This window comes from Palaemon carinicauda, chromosome 15, assembly GCF_036898095.1.
Source record: "Palaemon carinicauda isolate YSFRI2023 chromosome 15, ASM3689809v2, whole genome shotgun sequence".
Lineage (NCBI taxonomy): Eukaryota > Metazoa > Arthropoda > Malacostraca > Decapoda > Palaemonidae > Palaemon > Palaemon carinicauda.
The window spans coordinates 1,733,570-1,747,783 of record NC_090739.1 but is presented as its reverse complement, the minus strand read 5'-3'; the positions used below and the strand labels follow the sequence as shown (position 1 = coordinate 1,747,783).

The 14,214-nt window shown below is 37.8% G+C and overlaps 1 protein-coding gene across 2 annotated transcripts in view; it reads right to left on the bottom strand.

Annotated features, from left to right (window-relative positions):
* Positions 1-220: 220 nt before the first annotated feature.
* The window catches only part of LOC137654432 (telomere-associated protein RIF1-like), a 34,124-nt gene continuing 20,130 nt past the window's right edge, over positions 221-14,214 (bottom strand). For both annotated transcript variants that reach the window (XM_068388036.1, XM_068388037.1), the window contains exons 11-17: positions 13,311-13,422; positions 12,642-12,736; positions 8,253-8,411; positions 7,499-7,640; positions 6,207-6,365; positions 5,867-6,081; positions 221-1,069 (exon numbers count right to left, since the gene is read on the bottom strand). In XM_068388036.1, coding sequence (XP_068244137.1) covers positions 867-1,069; positions 5,867-6,081; positions 6,207-6,365; positions 7,499-7,640; positions 8,253-8,411; positions 12,642-12,736; positions 13,311-13,422 — 1,085 coding nt within the window. In that variant the 3' untranslated portion in view covers positions 221-866. The remainder of the gene's footprint in view (positions 1,070-5,866; positions 6,082-6,206; positions 6,366-7,498; positions 7,641-8,252; positions 8,412-12,641; positions 12,737-13,310; positions 13,423-14,214) is intronic.

Below are 14,214 nucleotides of genomic sequence, written 5' to 3'. Positions count from 1 at the left end.
AATTGGTTTTATATACAAGTCTGAATGGTAAACCTTTTAAAAGTGTAGAAATACCTTACCTGAAAATAAAAAAATAAAAAACTTACCAGTAATATACTTCGTTTTAACAACAATTAATGTCAGTTGCAGGAGTGTCACTTATCCCTAAAATTAATCCTTACAAACCACAAACCCTTTCACAATTCTAGTTCCCTTTGTAAGGTTATTCAAAGAAGCTTGGTTATCATAAAATCTTTATTTGAGTCAATCTCATATAAATCTAATTCAACGGACGTTATACTGGTTTGGAGATAAAAAGTTGAACGAGCGATAAATTCAATATCTAATTCAATTTTTAATATTATACATTAACTTATTCACATCAAACACATTCTTTCATGCGTTGCAAAACTTTTCAATTTCGAAAATTATTCTATCCACACCAGTATAATGAAATTAAAATTACGGTTTATATACAATACTCGAGACCTCACCTCACCATAGTCATCGCCATCTAAGGGTAAACTTTTCCAATTCCTTATTTTATGGCAGGATATATATAACATGGAAATGCACCACTGGCAATTTACAATACTGTTACAAAAAAAAATATACAAGTTGGATGGGAACTTTTCTCGACATACTCAACTTTATTACCAATTAATCTCTCCAAAGAAAATATGATTAAAAAATCACTTTTAAAATATGTCATCGGGTATATACAGCAGAAACTTCTGGTATTAAAGCTTTGTACTAATATTAAACAATGCTGTTACCTTGCCGGACCAGTCGAGCAAGAAATGTAAACAATAGTAAGGTAACCATATCCTCCAATTGTTCCTCGGAGTCAGATCTTATTTCAAGGAGATAAAAATTACTAGAAAAATTCACGGACAGCTGCTAGGTGGATCCCTTTTACGAAGATATTCAAAGTAAGTATCTAATACAGCACCATACGGTAACTCGACCAATATCCTACGCAGCAGTGCCTGCCTGGCATTTTCATCTAGGTTTTCCACCAAAACATCGAGAAGCTGTGGATTTTCGGACAACTGCTTGCAGAAAGTGTTTATTGTCTCACAGCTCACATCTGCAAATGAAAATATAACTACTTTACATCACTACAAAGATTACAGAAAAATAACAAAGCTACAAAGAATAAAAATTCAACACCACTGTATTAACTCGACCAGGTATCATCTGGTCTGGCATCAATGTGTAATTAATTACACGTACTGCATAACCAAAATGAGCTAACTGCCAGCACAAAATTGTATTACGCTCATATATAAGCATGAAAAAAATCAGGGAATAATTGTTTCAATAAATCCTCCCAAGTTCACTGCTGAATCCCACACTTAATTAGTAGATGGGATAGGAAATTAAGGGCAAGGGTATATCAAGTGTGAATGTATGTTGATGTTGAAAGTTCTCTCTAGTGTAAATTGTTTTAAACCACAGGCAGAGCGGAGAAAATTTTTAATTTTCAAACTGTCATTTCTCGATTTATGAACAAATCCTAAAAAGTTATGGAGTCTAAATATCCAAGTACCCTTTTTAATGTGAAAAGGACATTTTGAAAAGACATTGAAGCAATAAAATAACATCACTTTGAGGACTAGAGTAATTTCAACATAGTCTTTGGATTTCTGTCAATCTAAATTTGTATCACTATATAAGGGTAAGGGAGATATGCATGAGTGTTGTAATTCAAGGGGTATTAGTTTGTTGAGTGTAGTTGGAAAAGTGTATGGTAGAGTACTGATTAATAGGATTAAGTTTAAAACAGAGAATGCAATCTTAGAAGTACAGGGTGGTTTTAGAAGAAGTAGGGGTTGTATGAATCAGATTTTTACAGTTAGGCAGATATGCGAGAAATATTTAGCAAAAGGTAAGGAGGTGTATGTTGCGTTTATGGATCTGGAGAAAGCGTATGATAGAGTTGATAGGGAAGCAATGTGGAATGTGATAAGGTTATATGGAGTTGGTGGAAGGTTGTTTGCAAGCAGTGAAAAGTTTCTACAAAGGTAGTAAAGCATGTGTTACGATAGGAAATGAAGTGAGCAATTGGTTTCCGGTGAGAGTGGGGCTGAGACAGGGATGTGCGATGTCGCCGTGGTTGTTTAACTTGTATGATGATGGAGTGATGAGAGAGGTGAATGCTCGTGTGCTTGGACGAGGATTCAAACTGGTTGACGAGAATGACCATGAATGGGAGGTAAATCAGTTGTTGTTTGCGGAAGATACTGTACTGGTTGCAGACGAGGAAGAGAAGCTTGGCCGATTAGTGACAGAATTTGGAAGGGTGTGTGAGGGAGAGAAGGAAGTTGAGAGTTAATGTGGGTAAGAGTAAGGTTATGAGATGTACGAGAAGGGAAGATGGAGCGAGGTTGAATGTCATGTCAAATGGAGAGTTACTTGAGGAGGTGGATCAGTTTAAGTACTTGGGGTCTTGTTGCAGCAAATGGTGGAGTGGAAGCAGATGTATGTTAGAGAGTGAATGAAGGATGCAAAGTGTTGGGGGCAGTTAAGGGAGTAGTAAATAATAGAGGTTTGGGCATGAATGTAGAGAGTTCTGTATGAGAAAGTGATTGTACCAACTGTGACGTATGGATCGGAGTTGTGGGGAATGAAAGTGACGGAGAGACAGAAATTGAATGTGTTTGGGATGAAGTGTCTAAGGAGTATGGCTGGTGTATCTCGAGTAGATAGGGTTAAGAACGAAGTAGTGAGGGTGAAAACGAGTGTAAGAAATGAGTTAGCACCTAGAGTGGATATGAATGTGTTGAGGTGGTTTGGCCACGTTGAAAGAATGGAAAATGGCTGTCTGCTAAAGAAGGTGATGAATGCAAGAGTTCATGGGAGAAGAACAAGAGGAAAGCCAAGGTTTGGGTGGATGGATTGAGTGAAGAAAGCTCTGGGTGATAGGAGGGTAGATGTGAGGCAAGAGAGCGTGCTAGAAATAGGAATGAATGGCAAGCGATTGTGACGCTGTTCCAGTAGGCTCTGCTGCTTCCTCCGGTGCCTTAGTTGACCGCGGAGGTAGCAGCAGTAGGGGATTCAGCGTCATGAAGCTTCATCTGTGGTGGATAACGGGGGAGGGTGGGCTGTGGCACCCTAGCAGTACCATCCGAACTCGGTTGAGTCCCTTGTCAGGCTGGGAGGAACGTAGAGAGGAAAGGTCCCCTTTTTTGGTTTCATTTGTTTCATGTCGGCTACCACCCAAAATTGGGGGAAGTGCCTTGGAATATGTATGTATGTAAATTTGTACTGTAATACTCTTGTGATATCATACCAAAATTGCTACTTTACCATTACTCCTATAAACTGAAATGCTAAGCTAATCAAAGTTATTATCACTTGACTAATATCTCCCACAGCTACTATAGGTCCTAGAAATCAATTAACCTAAACACTAACCCCCGTTACAGGATCAATGTAAGGCAAAAAGTGATGTGCTTCTCAACTGAGCCAGCTCCAAACCTTTCTCCCAGGACATGTTCATGTAATTTAAAGAACTGGCGACTCCTCTAATAAGATGAGTTCTGTGAGCTTTACCATTAGACATTCTTGATAGCTCTTTTAAGAAAGTTCTGAACTGCTCTTTGAGAAAGTATGCCATGGTATTAATTGATAACGGCATTGTAAAAAGTCTAAATCCACAAAAAAAGATTCTTGATTGATGCCCTTATCTAAGGTCCTGCAAAAGATAACAGTAAATAGCACCTTCACAGGACAGAAGGATGAGTTCTGCCTAGCGTAAACAATAGATATTCTAATTCACTCACTCTCCTTGTGAATGCTGGGTCCAATGAGCAAAGTCTTTTGACTGTGAAGTTCCCAAGGTTAACCATTTTAAACAGTTCAAAATGCCTATCTTAATAATTGCAGAATTACTTCCATGTTTCACCAATTCTTGTCGTGAATTATCGGTTTTTTAAATAATCTAAAACCATAGTGTCTCTAATCTTTAGGCTGTTGCCTGGATCAAATCCTACAAACCAATTAGTATTGATGATAGCGTCAAACTGTAACCTATGATACTTGAGACTAAAAATTGTTTTTCATGCCATACAAACCTGAAAAACTTGATGAATATGTCCAGACTAGTACTGAAGGCTGATTTATGAAGGGCAGGTTCCTTTTGCTGCATGGGGAAGTCCAGAAATGAACTGAAGCTAACATTATCCCTAAATATGAAAGACTGAGCAAGAGACAGAAGAGACTTTTCTGGGATTCTCAGAGACTTTTTGTCCGAAACATCAACCAACCATCAAGGCACAAAAGGTATTTTTCACTGAAAACAGGCAATGGTAAAATCCTGGAGTGGATTTTGATTTCCTAATTTGGGCCATATGACCCTGCAGTGGACCCTTGGAGGCCATTTAGTGTACCAGTGCCGTCGTCGTCGGCGCCCACTCGTGTCCGAGTATTGGGTTCTGTCGTTAGCCATCAGCCTCCTATCAGAAGAAGGGTGGAGGAAACGACAGAATGCCAGTAGCTGGGTATATTGTTTTGGGTGGTCGTGGCTTTGCAACGGCCACGCACACACACTTGGCCCACATCGTTTTCACCGCGGCTCAAGACATATGAGACAGGCGGCTTCTCCGATGTTGGTTGCATCGGGCTGACGGGTTCTTGTTATGTCAAGGCCCGCCTTGTTGCTTGCTCGACAGGCATTGCCCTCTTCTGCCGGCACTGGGAAGCTCCGCCGTTGGGGTCTTGTTTGGTTTGGTTTGATTTTGGAGTTTTCCTTCTCCTAGCCTTTGCCTATCTGAAATAAAGGAGAAGGCCTATAGGGGTCCAGTCTTGGTCTGGTCTCTCAGAACTGGCCTTAGCGGTATGGTTGAGCCTGCCAGGGTGGATAAACTAGCCCACCGCCATTGCCCACCCCATCATTGAGACACTCAAGCCCCTCTACTGCAGCAAAGTGCTGGACCATCAGTGTAAATATGGGAAAAACCCTGCAATTACACTAAGTAAAAAAAAAGTGAAAAGAACAGGGGTAAAGCAGAAGGATATAAAGCAAGTCCAGCTAAGGGCCGATAGAAAGCTGTCAAGACACTTTAGTAACGGTTACAGTACACCATGAGAAGTTCAGTAACAGCACTGGCCCTCTCATCGGTTGAAGAGACTAAGGTTCTTCAGTTCATGTAACTAGAAAGGTATATCACAGCAAATTAGGTAACTCATGGTTGGTTGTATTGAACAAAATCTCCCTTATAGAATAAAGAATAAAGAGCAAGTGTCTGGCTATACTAATATATTTTCATCCTTGCCACACTGAACAGCAACCACTCAGAAAACAACAATCGCCGACAGATTCCTCAAACTAGCGTGTTGTAGATAGGAAAGGGAAATGGGGTGGGGAGAGTTGCATCTGTGTGCATATCCATCAAAATATTTAGCCATCATTTTAGAAGGCTCACATACACTAGTAGAAGTATGACAGAAGAATAGTTAAACAAGAAAATAATATTAAACCTTTCCAGTTAGAAAATCCAATATATATTCAAATTTAGTAAAACTTTAAAAAATAAGATACTATCAAACTTCCTATTTTACTCATACAAACAGCAAATACATACATACATCCATACATATACCAAGGCACTTCCCCCAATTTTGGGGGGTAGCCGACATCAACAAATGAAACAAAACAAAAAAAGGGGACCTCTACTCTCTACGTTCCTCCAGCCTAACAAGGGACTAAGAGGCGACTAAAAGGGACGGGACGAGGGGGCTGGGAACCCCCTCTCCTGTATCTACATCCTGTGATACAGCTATAAAGAGATAGAACAGCAAATACAAGACAGAAAATCCTCTGCAATGGTGACTTTTATTTGAAAAAAAAAAAAAAAAAAATCTAAAAGAATATTAGCATTACCTTCAACTGTGGACTCCAAAGGTGTGATTCCATCTTCTAAAGGAAGGTCTTCGTTCTCAAGCCCCGAGTGGAGAACAATCCCTGATTCTTCGGTTTTATCGGTAACTTTGCTCTTCCGATGACGAGTATCAACTTGGACCTCTCCGTCGTCACCAAAGATCTCGCTCAACTGGGCTTCAACATTTTCTATTAGAACATCAGTCCCTTTTTTATTCCTTAAATAAAAAAAAGAATACTTTTAATAATGATTTTTAATACAAATTTAACACAAGTAATGAAGTCTATGATAAACTTTTAAATCACATAAACAAACAAATAAGTAAAAATTACTCATACTTACGCAAGTCTCGTTTCTTTGTAATTCTCGAGAACTTTTAGTGCTGATGGTACTTTAGGGTCACGTATTGGAAGTTGCTTGATATCGGCTTCAGTTAACTGACAAAACTGGCCCACAGTCTGAATGCCACGTTCTTCTAAAACCATTTTTAGACCTTCAAACCTGTGAGAATATAAAGCAGAACAATGTAGAAAAGAAAACTGTTTACTTGAAAGTAAAGAAAAAATTTTTATTTCTATGTATATGTACATCTAAAAGACAAAGATACATGCTTGTGTTATGTACATAAAATCACACCACTGCATGGAAGATAAGAAATTTGTACCCAATTAAGAGATAAAATTCAGTAAGAAATCTATTTTACAGAAAATGTGGCAGTAAATTTTTGTTAATCAAATAAAACTAGAAGGGCACTTAGTAGAGCATAAAACTCAGCTGCAGAAGCTTATTTCTCGACCTTGACCTTTGACCTTAACGTATTAATTGGTGTGAATTTTCATACACTCAAATATAAATCAAGTTTGAAGTCTCTGTAACAACGATGTCCAATCTTATGGCTGATTACGTGAATTGGACATTTTGCTTAACTGTAACCTTGACCTTCTAAAATTTAATCCATTTCAACATTTTACATAACAGTTGATCACTGAAAGTTTCATTACTCTACAATCAAAATTGTGACTAGGAAGCTGTTCACAAACACACACAAACACGGGCAAAACCATAACTTCCTTCCAACTTTGTTGATGGAGGTTAAAATAATTTAGCTAATATACAAATCTAGTCAGTGGCTGTAGGGGAACACACACTGCCCTTACACGACAAACACAAGGAGTACGGGTCAACTTCGGGCTTTAGAGAGGAAAGCGCCACACGATTTGCCGGGCACAGGCCCAGGGCAACGACGGGGATGCTCCATAACGCACTAGTAATACACCGCGAGACAGAGGAAGCACACAAAGGGACCACGTGGGGACCGCGTGAGACACAAAGGGTCGCACTGGGTTAAGAGAGAGCGTCGGGGTGTTAACGCCGACGCGACCAAAAACTTACTGGAGATCGAGACCTGAGCAAGCACGCTCTCTGACCCCGGGTCATCTCTGGGCACGTAGCACTCCGCCAGAGAATGCCCCGCATAGAAAACGGGAGTAGGGTAAACTACACAAAATTCTGGTCGGATGGGAGGAGATCCCAGATACTCCTAAGAAAGTAGTTCGAGGTAAGTACTTCGTGTTGGAACAACCAGTCATTAATACTGTACAGTACTTAATCAAACCAACTGATGTATAACTTACAAGAATGGAGAGGTAAGGCCCACAGCAACAAGATCAACAAGATCTTTGCAGTCTATCAAGGGTGAATATATGGGTTGACTGCAATTAACATTAATAGGTGAATCTGGGTATGGCTGAGAGTCCTCTGGTTCACTTGATGGAGCTGTAGTGATAAAAAAGAATGGCTTTATTGTTTCTATCCGATTCGATAGAATAATATGATATAAGTTATTTATTTGAAGGTAAACTTGTTTAATTGTTTGCAAGTTAATGCTTTGAAAATATTGGATGTTATCGTCATCTCCTCCTACGTTTATTAACACAAAGGGCTTCGGCAAAATCTAACCGAGGCCTTTTGCGTCAATAAACGTAGATGATGATGATACCATCTAATATTTTCAAAGCATCAACTTGCAACAAATTAAACAAGTTTACATTCAAATAAAAAATTTTCATCATACATTAAAACCCATGTGTACTTTAACTCAAAATATCTAGAGAAAATAACTATTTCAAATAAAAAAGTATACATTTGGAAGGAAAATCAAAAGCTTACTTGAATAAATACAATGACCAAAAATCAGTCTGCAGTGCTAAAAATGTCATAACTAAAGGGAATGTAAAATCAGATAAAACATAAGTGGCTTCCATTAAAAATTACACAATGACTTTGCAATCTGTATATATCAATTGAGGTTCCAAAATATGTAATCTAATAAAATCTCTCCCACCAAAAGAAAAAGTTCAAAACAAACCTGAAACAAATAATGCCTACCTTTGACGGGGGAATCTGCTTTGGTCATATCTAGCCTCTTCTGTGCTCTCATACCTTTTAGGGTTTTGGGTGAAGCGGGAATTTCAACCCGATCAGAAACAGGGGGATCAGCAAAGCTAACCCTCCTCTGTTTAGACGGAGGGGATGTGGACTCTTTCCCTGAAATGTGCATGTTACTATTGTAAGCTTGAGGGAAAGTAATAAACTGATCTTCATGCTTTAGGACTGTCATTCCTTACAAAGAGCAAAGTCCACCCAATTCCCAGCAATATTCTCAATCTTGGATCATAATTCCCAACACCCATTGCCTGATTTCCTAGCAACAAACATAACCCGAAGGCAGGAAAAAAAGGCTGCAAGCCAAACATATAAAATACAAATAACCAAACACCTTTAATGAAAGTATAAGAATACATTATGAATGGTGAAACTTATGACTTCAAGTGCCTTTCTACAAAAACTTATTATTTGAACCTAGATATATGTCTACTGTAGGCTCTAGAGCCTTTAAATATGCAGTCCCAAGATTATACAATAAGCTCCTACTAGACATTTGAAAGACAGAAGATATTAAGACTTTCAAGAGGAAACTGAAGACTTTCTTGTCCTCAATGCAATTCGATAGTGTGGATTTAACAATTAACTAGCAATATGTGATGTGAAATAAATGATTTCGAACGAACATAATATGACTGCAGAGGTCCTGGAGAGTAGGGTTCCCCTGCTGTATATGACCAGAAAAGCAGTGATTAATGTAAGTAAAGTATATCAATCATTTGATACGTTATTTACAAAATAGTAAACTAGACCTCTGAAAGTACAGAACTATAAAACCATTAATTTATGCCATTCTACACCATAAAAATTTGGAAGGAAATCCTAACTGGTAATCATGATAGGTCTTAATCCTACTTTGTTATCTAAAGACTATTTGTGACCTACTGGTAAAGACTGTGTGACCTACTAGTAAAGACTACCTGTGACCTACTGGTAAAGATTATCTATGACCTACTGGCAGCAGCAGCAACACATTTGCTAGAGCTACAAATAACCTCACCAGTTCCACCAATCTCCAGTTAAAAATTCTACACGGTATTTCTGGCTCATCTTCTATAATCAATGATTGCCATGCTTTTATAAAAGACATTTACAATTGAAATATTCCATATATTTCTGATTTTGATCAAGATAACAGTTAAAAACCAGGTTTAACCATTATCATGACAATGGAAGAATATTTTTTTCAGTTTTCATATTAAAGCTGAAATAAAAATTCCTTCTACATACCAGTTATGGCTTTCCCAAAAATAAATGAAGAAACCTATGTATCATCATACTTAAAACTTGATGTTACCTAACCATTATCATCGTTTAATAGCTTACACCATGACATACTCTTAACCATATGAAAAATTCTCTACTTAAATTGATCATATTGTGAAATTCAAAAAGATCATTTACAACATTAAAGCCATTAAATGAATTCACCACAAAAGTATAATTTACTTGTGCAAATAAAATCGGTGACCGAGCAGATTCCCATTTTTAAAAAAAATGCAACAAGAACAAAAAACGCAGTAAAACTAGTCTATAAATCAAATGAATATACAGTGCTGTATTTTTCATAAGGAAAAATTAACCAAACATTTTTGCGTAGCTTACCGGGGATACAAGAGTCAAAATTTTTCAACATGAAAATATATAACAAACATCCAGACTTCAACAAATAAAACAAAGTACACAACCCAAATATCAATCTTCTTACACTCCAGGTGAAAGGTTAGTCTATTACAAACAATAAAATCACATAAAAGCCTAACATTGAAAGCAATACTTATTACCCTATCCTAGAACCCAGAAAAAACATTGTACATACATACATATACCAAGGCACTTCCCCCATTTTTGGGGGGTAGCCGACATCAACAAATGAAACAGAAACAAAAAAGGGGACCTCTACTCTCTACGTTCCTCCAGCCTAACAAGGGACTCAACCGAGTTCAGCTGGTACTGCTAGGGTGCCACAGCCCACCCTCCCACATTATCCACCACAGATGAAGCTTCATAATGCTGAATCCCCTACTGCTGCTACCTCCGCGGTCATCTAAGGTATCGGAGGCAGCAGCAGGGCCTACCGGAACTGTGTCACAATCGCTCGCCATTCATTCCTATTTCTAGCACGCTCTCTTGCCTCTCTCACATCCATCCTCCTATCACCCAGAGCTTTCTTCACTCCATTGTACAGTAATAAAATACTTGCTGGGATTTTAAAATGTTTTTTGAATGAAAGTCATCAGGTATTAGAAACAAATCCTAGAGTTAAGAGAAGCTTGGACATTTTGTTTATCAAACTGTTAGATTCTTAATGACATGCATTTTATTAAATAATGATCAACATATAATTGTTCCTACGTAAATATGACCCTTCGCCCATTAATAGGATTATGAAATCAACGTACAGAAGGTCCCCAACTTGCAAAACATTCGCTGATGCAAGCACAAATCCAACTGAAAATAAAGATAACAAAATACTGTCATAAAGCAATATTATATCCTTTTATACATTAAGCAAAACGACATTTGTAGTAACCTGATATCTATTTCATATGAAACTCGTCTATTTGTTGACTTTTGTAGCTGGAAATCATACTTACAAACAGTTTCTTGGAAGCAATTAAATTTGTAAGTTAAGGACTTTCCGTAGCTGGAATACGACTCCTAAAATCTATAATAGGGTGTCTGTTGTTATGGGCAGGTGGTGGGGGGATGTCTGGCCTACCAAGTCAACTCAAGACCATCTGCATGGGATGTGACTAGGGCCCTTAAAATAATCCCACAGAACCTTTGCGGCACGCATTGGATAAAGACCTTGCTCTGAAGACTGTTTTCCTCTTGGTGTTAGCTTTGGCAAAGAGAGTAGGTGTACTTCTTATGTAGTAAGTCAAACCAAAAATTGGAGAAAGATCTCTCGCCATTCTGGAATTTATAGCAAAAACCCAGAACACAGCTGTCAACTATCCCCGGTTTTATCATTTCTAGATCATCTGCGTCAAGGATGCGACTGACAATCCAGATGATTTGTTTCCTTAGATTCTCTTTGTTAGTGCTCGCAGGACTAAAAATATCTCCGGGAACAACCTATTTTGGCTTTGTGAAATACTAGAGAGATTGTATCCCCAAACAGTAAAAGACCCAGAATGAGCAATATCAGAGCTCACAACATTAGGGAAATTAGCTCAACGTCAGCTTTTTAGAAGAACCTGTCAGTGGTGCATGTGATGAAGGTTGGAGTCTGTTAATGTAAGCAACCGGTAACATTCCTTCCCGGATTTTATCAGTTATTTAGTGCTTTTCATATTCTTTTACATTTTCAATTAAAGTTTCTTTATACATATACAGTATATATATATATATATATATATATATATATATATATATATATATATATATATATATATATATATATATAAATTATGGAAAATGAATATAATGGGCACTAAATACCTAATAAAAACTGGGAGGAATGTTGCCTGATGCTCACATTGAGACATACTGAAATTAACATAATTTTCTCTAGAAGATTGGAAGATTTGAATTCATGGAATTTGAGTGATGGGGTCATTTAGTCAAACAGTGCCAATCTACTATGATTTAATAGTTAAAAGAAGGTAAAGAGCAAGATGGAAGACAGGAAACAAGAACGGAGATAAAGCGGAATGCTAAAACGAACATGAAGTCAGCTAGGGGACAAAAGGGCACTACAATGACAAAAGTGCACCACAGAAGATTGGAAAAACCACCATGAACACATGCACTGGCAACTTCCAAGAGTTCAAGAAATGTTATTCTTCTTTCCAGGATTTTGAGTATCTGACTTAGCACAGAGGCTCAAATAGGCTCAAGTAAAAATAATGGATTTGCTAGGAAATAACTCAAATTTAACTAAGAAATAGGGCTGATTCACACCTGACACTCACGTGCACGCAATTGATGGCGCTCAAATATTCTTTAATGATAAACAGGCAGAGTATTCACGGCAGAGTATTCAAACCATCCAGTCAATCATTTTCGCTCAACTCCAGTCACGGTCACAGTCAAGCTCACGATCAAAGCAAAAGATATTTTGAACGTGCTCAAACTTGACCGAGAGCTATACCCATTAATTCTAGAGCCGAAAAATCACACATGATTTCACCAATACCAACACAAAACAAACTGAGCTCAGGAGAGCTTGAGTGGCATATGTAAACACACCAGTAAAATGAGCTGAGTGAGAGCTTGACCGTGACTTGGGCGTGAGCATGAGCATGAGTGACAGGTGTGAATCAGCCCATAAAGATCCATAATGCTGTTTCCGAGGAGCAATAATGAGAGCCTGGAGATACTCACCTACGGTTTCATCTACACCTGATTTCTTCAATATACTTGGGGAAGGTGTTGCACCGGGAGAAGGCTCGTGTTTAACCCAAGGTTTCCCGTTCTCGCTGAAAGTACGAATACAAAAAATTCAATACAAAAGTTTCCTTTAATTTTAATTTCACCTACATCTATCTCCTTTGGAAATTACATTACAAATACTGAATGGTTCTTTATCAAAAGAACCATCAACACAAAACTTGAAGTCTCAAACTTGAACTTATTACTTATATCATCATATACAAATGAATTGGTATTAAAGGGAAAAATTAATAAAATTCAAAGGCATTGTATTTGTTTTCCACTGACCATTAACTAAACTGAATTATTCCGTTAATTTAATATTCAATAACAGATTACCAAACCTATTTCCTAAAAATATAAAATTCAAAATATTTCAAATTCCTTCTTGAATCTTAAAGGCAACTATACTCAATTCTTTTTAATGAGGCGAATTTGCACCGACTCGCAGCGGTGCCCTTTTAGCTCGGAAATGTTTCCCTCCAGCTGATTGGTCAGAATTATCTTGTCCAACTAATCAGCTAGCAGGAAACCTTTCTGAGTTAAAAGGGCACCCCTGCGAGTAGGATCAAATGCGCCTCATTAAAAAAAATTGAGTAGTTAACTGTTCTGTATACTAACATTTCATTAGACTTTCTTTTACAACTAGGTGTAGGTGGAGTGCCTGAGGGGGAGACACTTCTCGCACTGCTTTTGCGAACAGGAGAATGACCAAGACGATTCTTCACCGCATCTGCGGAGAAAAACAGGATTTTAAAAGTCTATTTCCGCATTTACTTTTGAATATTAGAATAATATTCATTCCTAAAAATTCCTATACATTTCCATGTACCAAGAGGTGGTAGAGAAAAATCCTATTTCCATATTTACTTTGGAATATGAAAATAATATTCATTCCTAAAAATTCCTATACGTTTCCATGTACCAAGAGGTGGGTGGAGAAAAGTAGAGAAAAATAGTCCCAAGAACATGATTCAGATAAAATTACTTGCACTGTGTACTTTCACATACTGCAGTAATACAATAACACAATTATTATTGTTATTACTTCTACGCTACAACCCTAGTTGGAAAAGCAGGATGCCATAAGGCCAGGGGCCCCAACAGGCAAAATAGCCCACTGAGGAAACGAAATAAGGAAAAACTACGGTGGAAGACTATGGTTCAGAGGCTATGGTACTATATAATCAATCTATTTTTTTTTTTTCTTGACCTTTGAGGTCCTTCAGAGCTCAAATACAACTGGGGAAACCCTGTATTTATTTGGAAGTAAAAGTTGAAGAGACTGGACACTAAGACGGAAGAAAGGACATAAAGCAAGTGTAGCTGGGGGTCGAAGGAATAACGCAAATACCCTAAATCATGCCTAGTGTGTTCAACGATTATTTGAGAGCAAAATGTATAAGAGAAATGTGACAGAGATGCTCACATTGCCTAACCAAATAACCACAAGTATCTTATAGCAAGATAGCCTGCCCTAGTGTGCACTGCCTGGCATAAAAAAACGATATCTATTTTTTTTTCT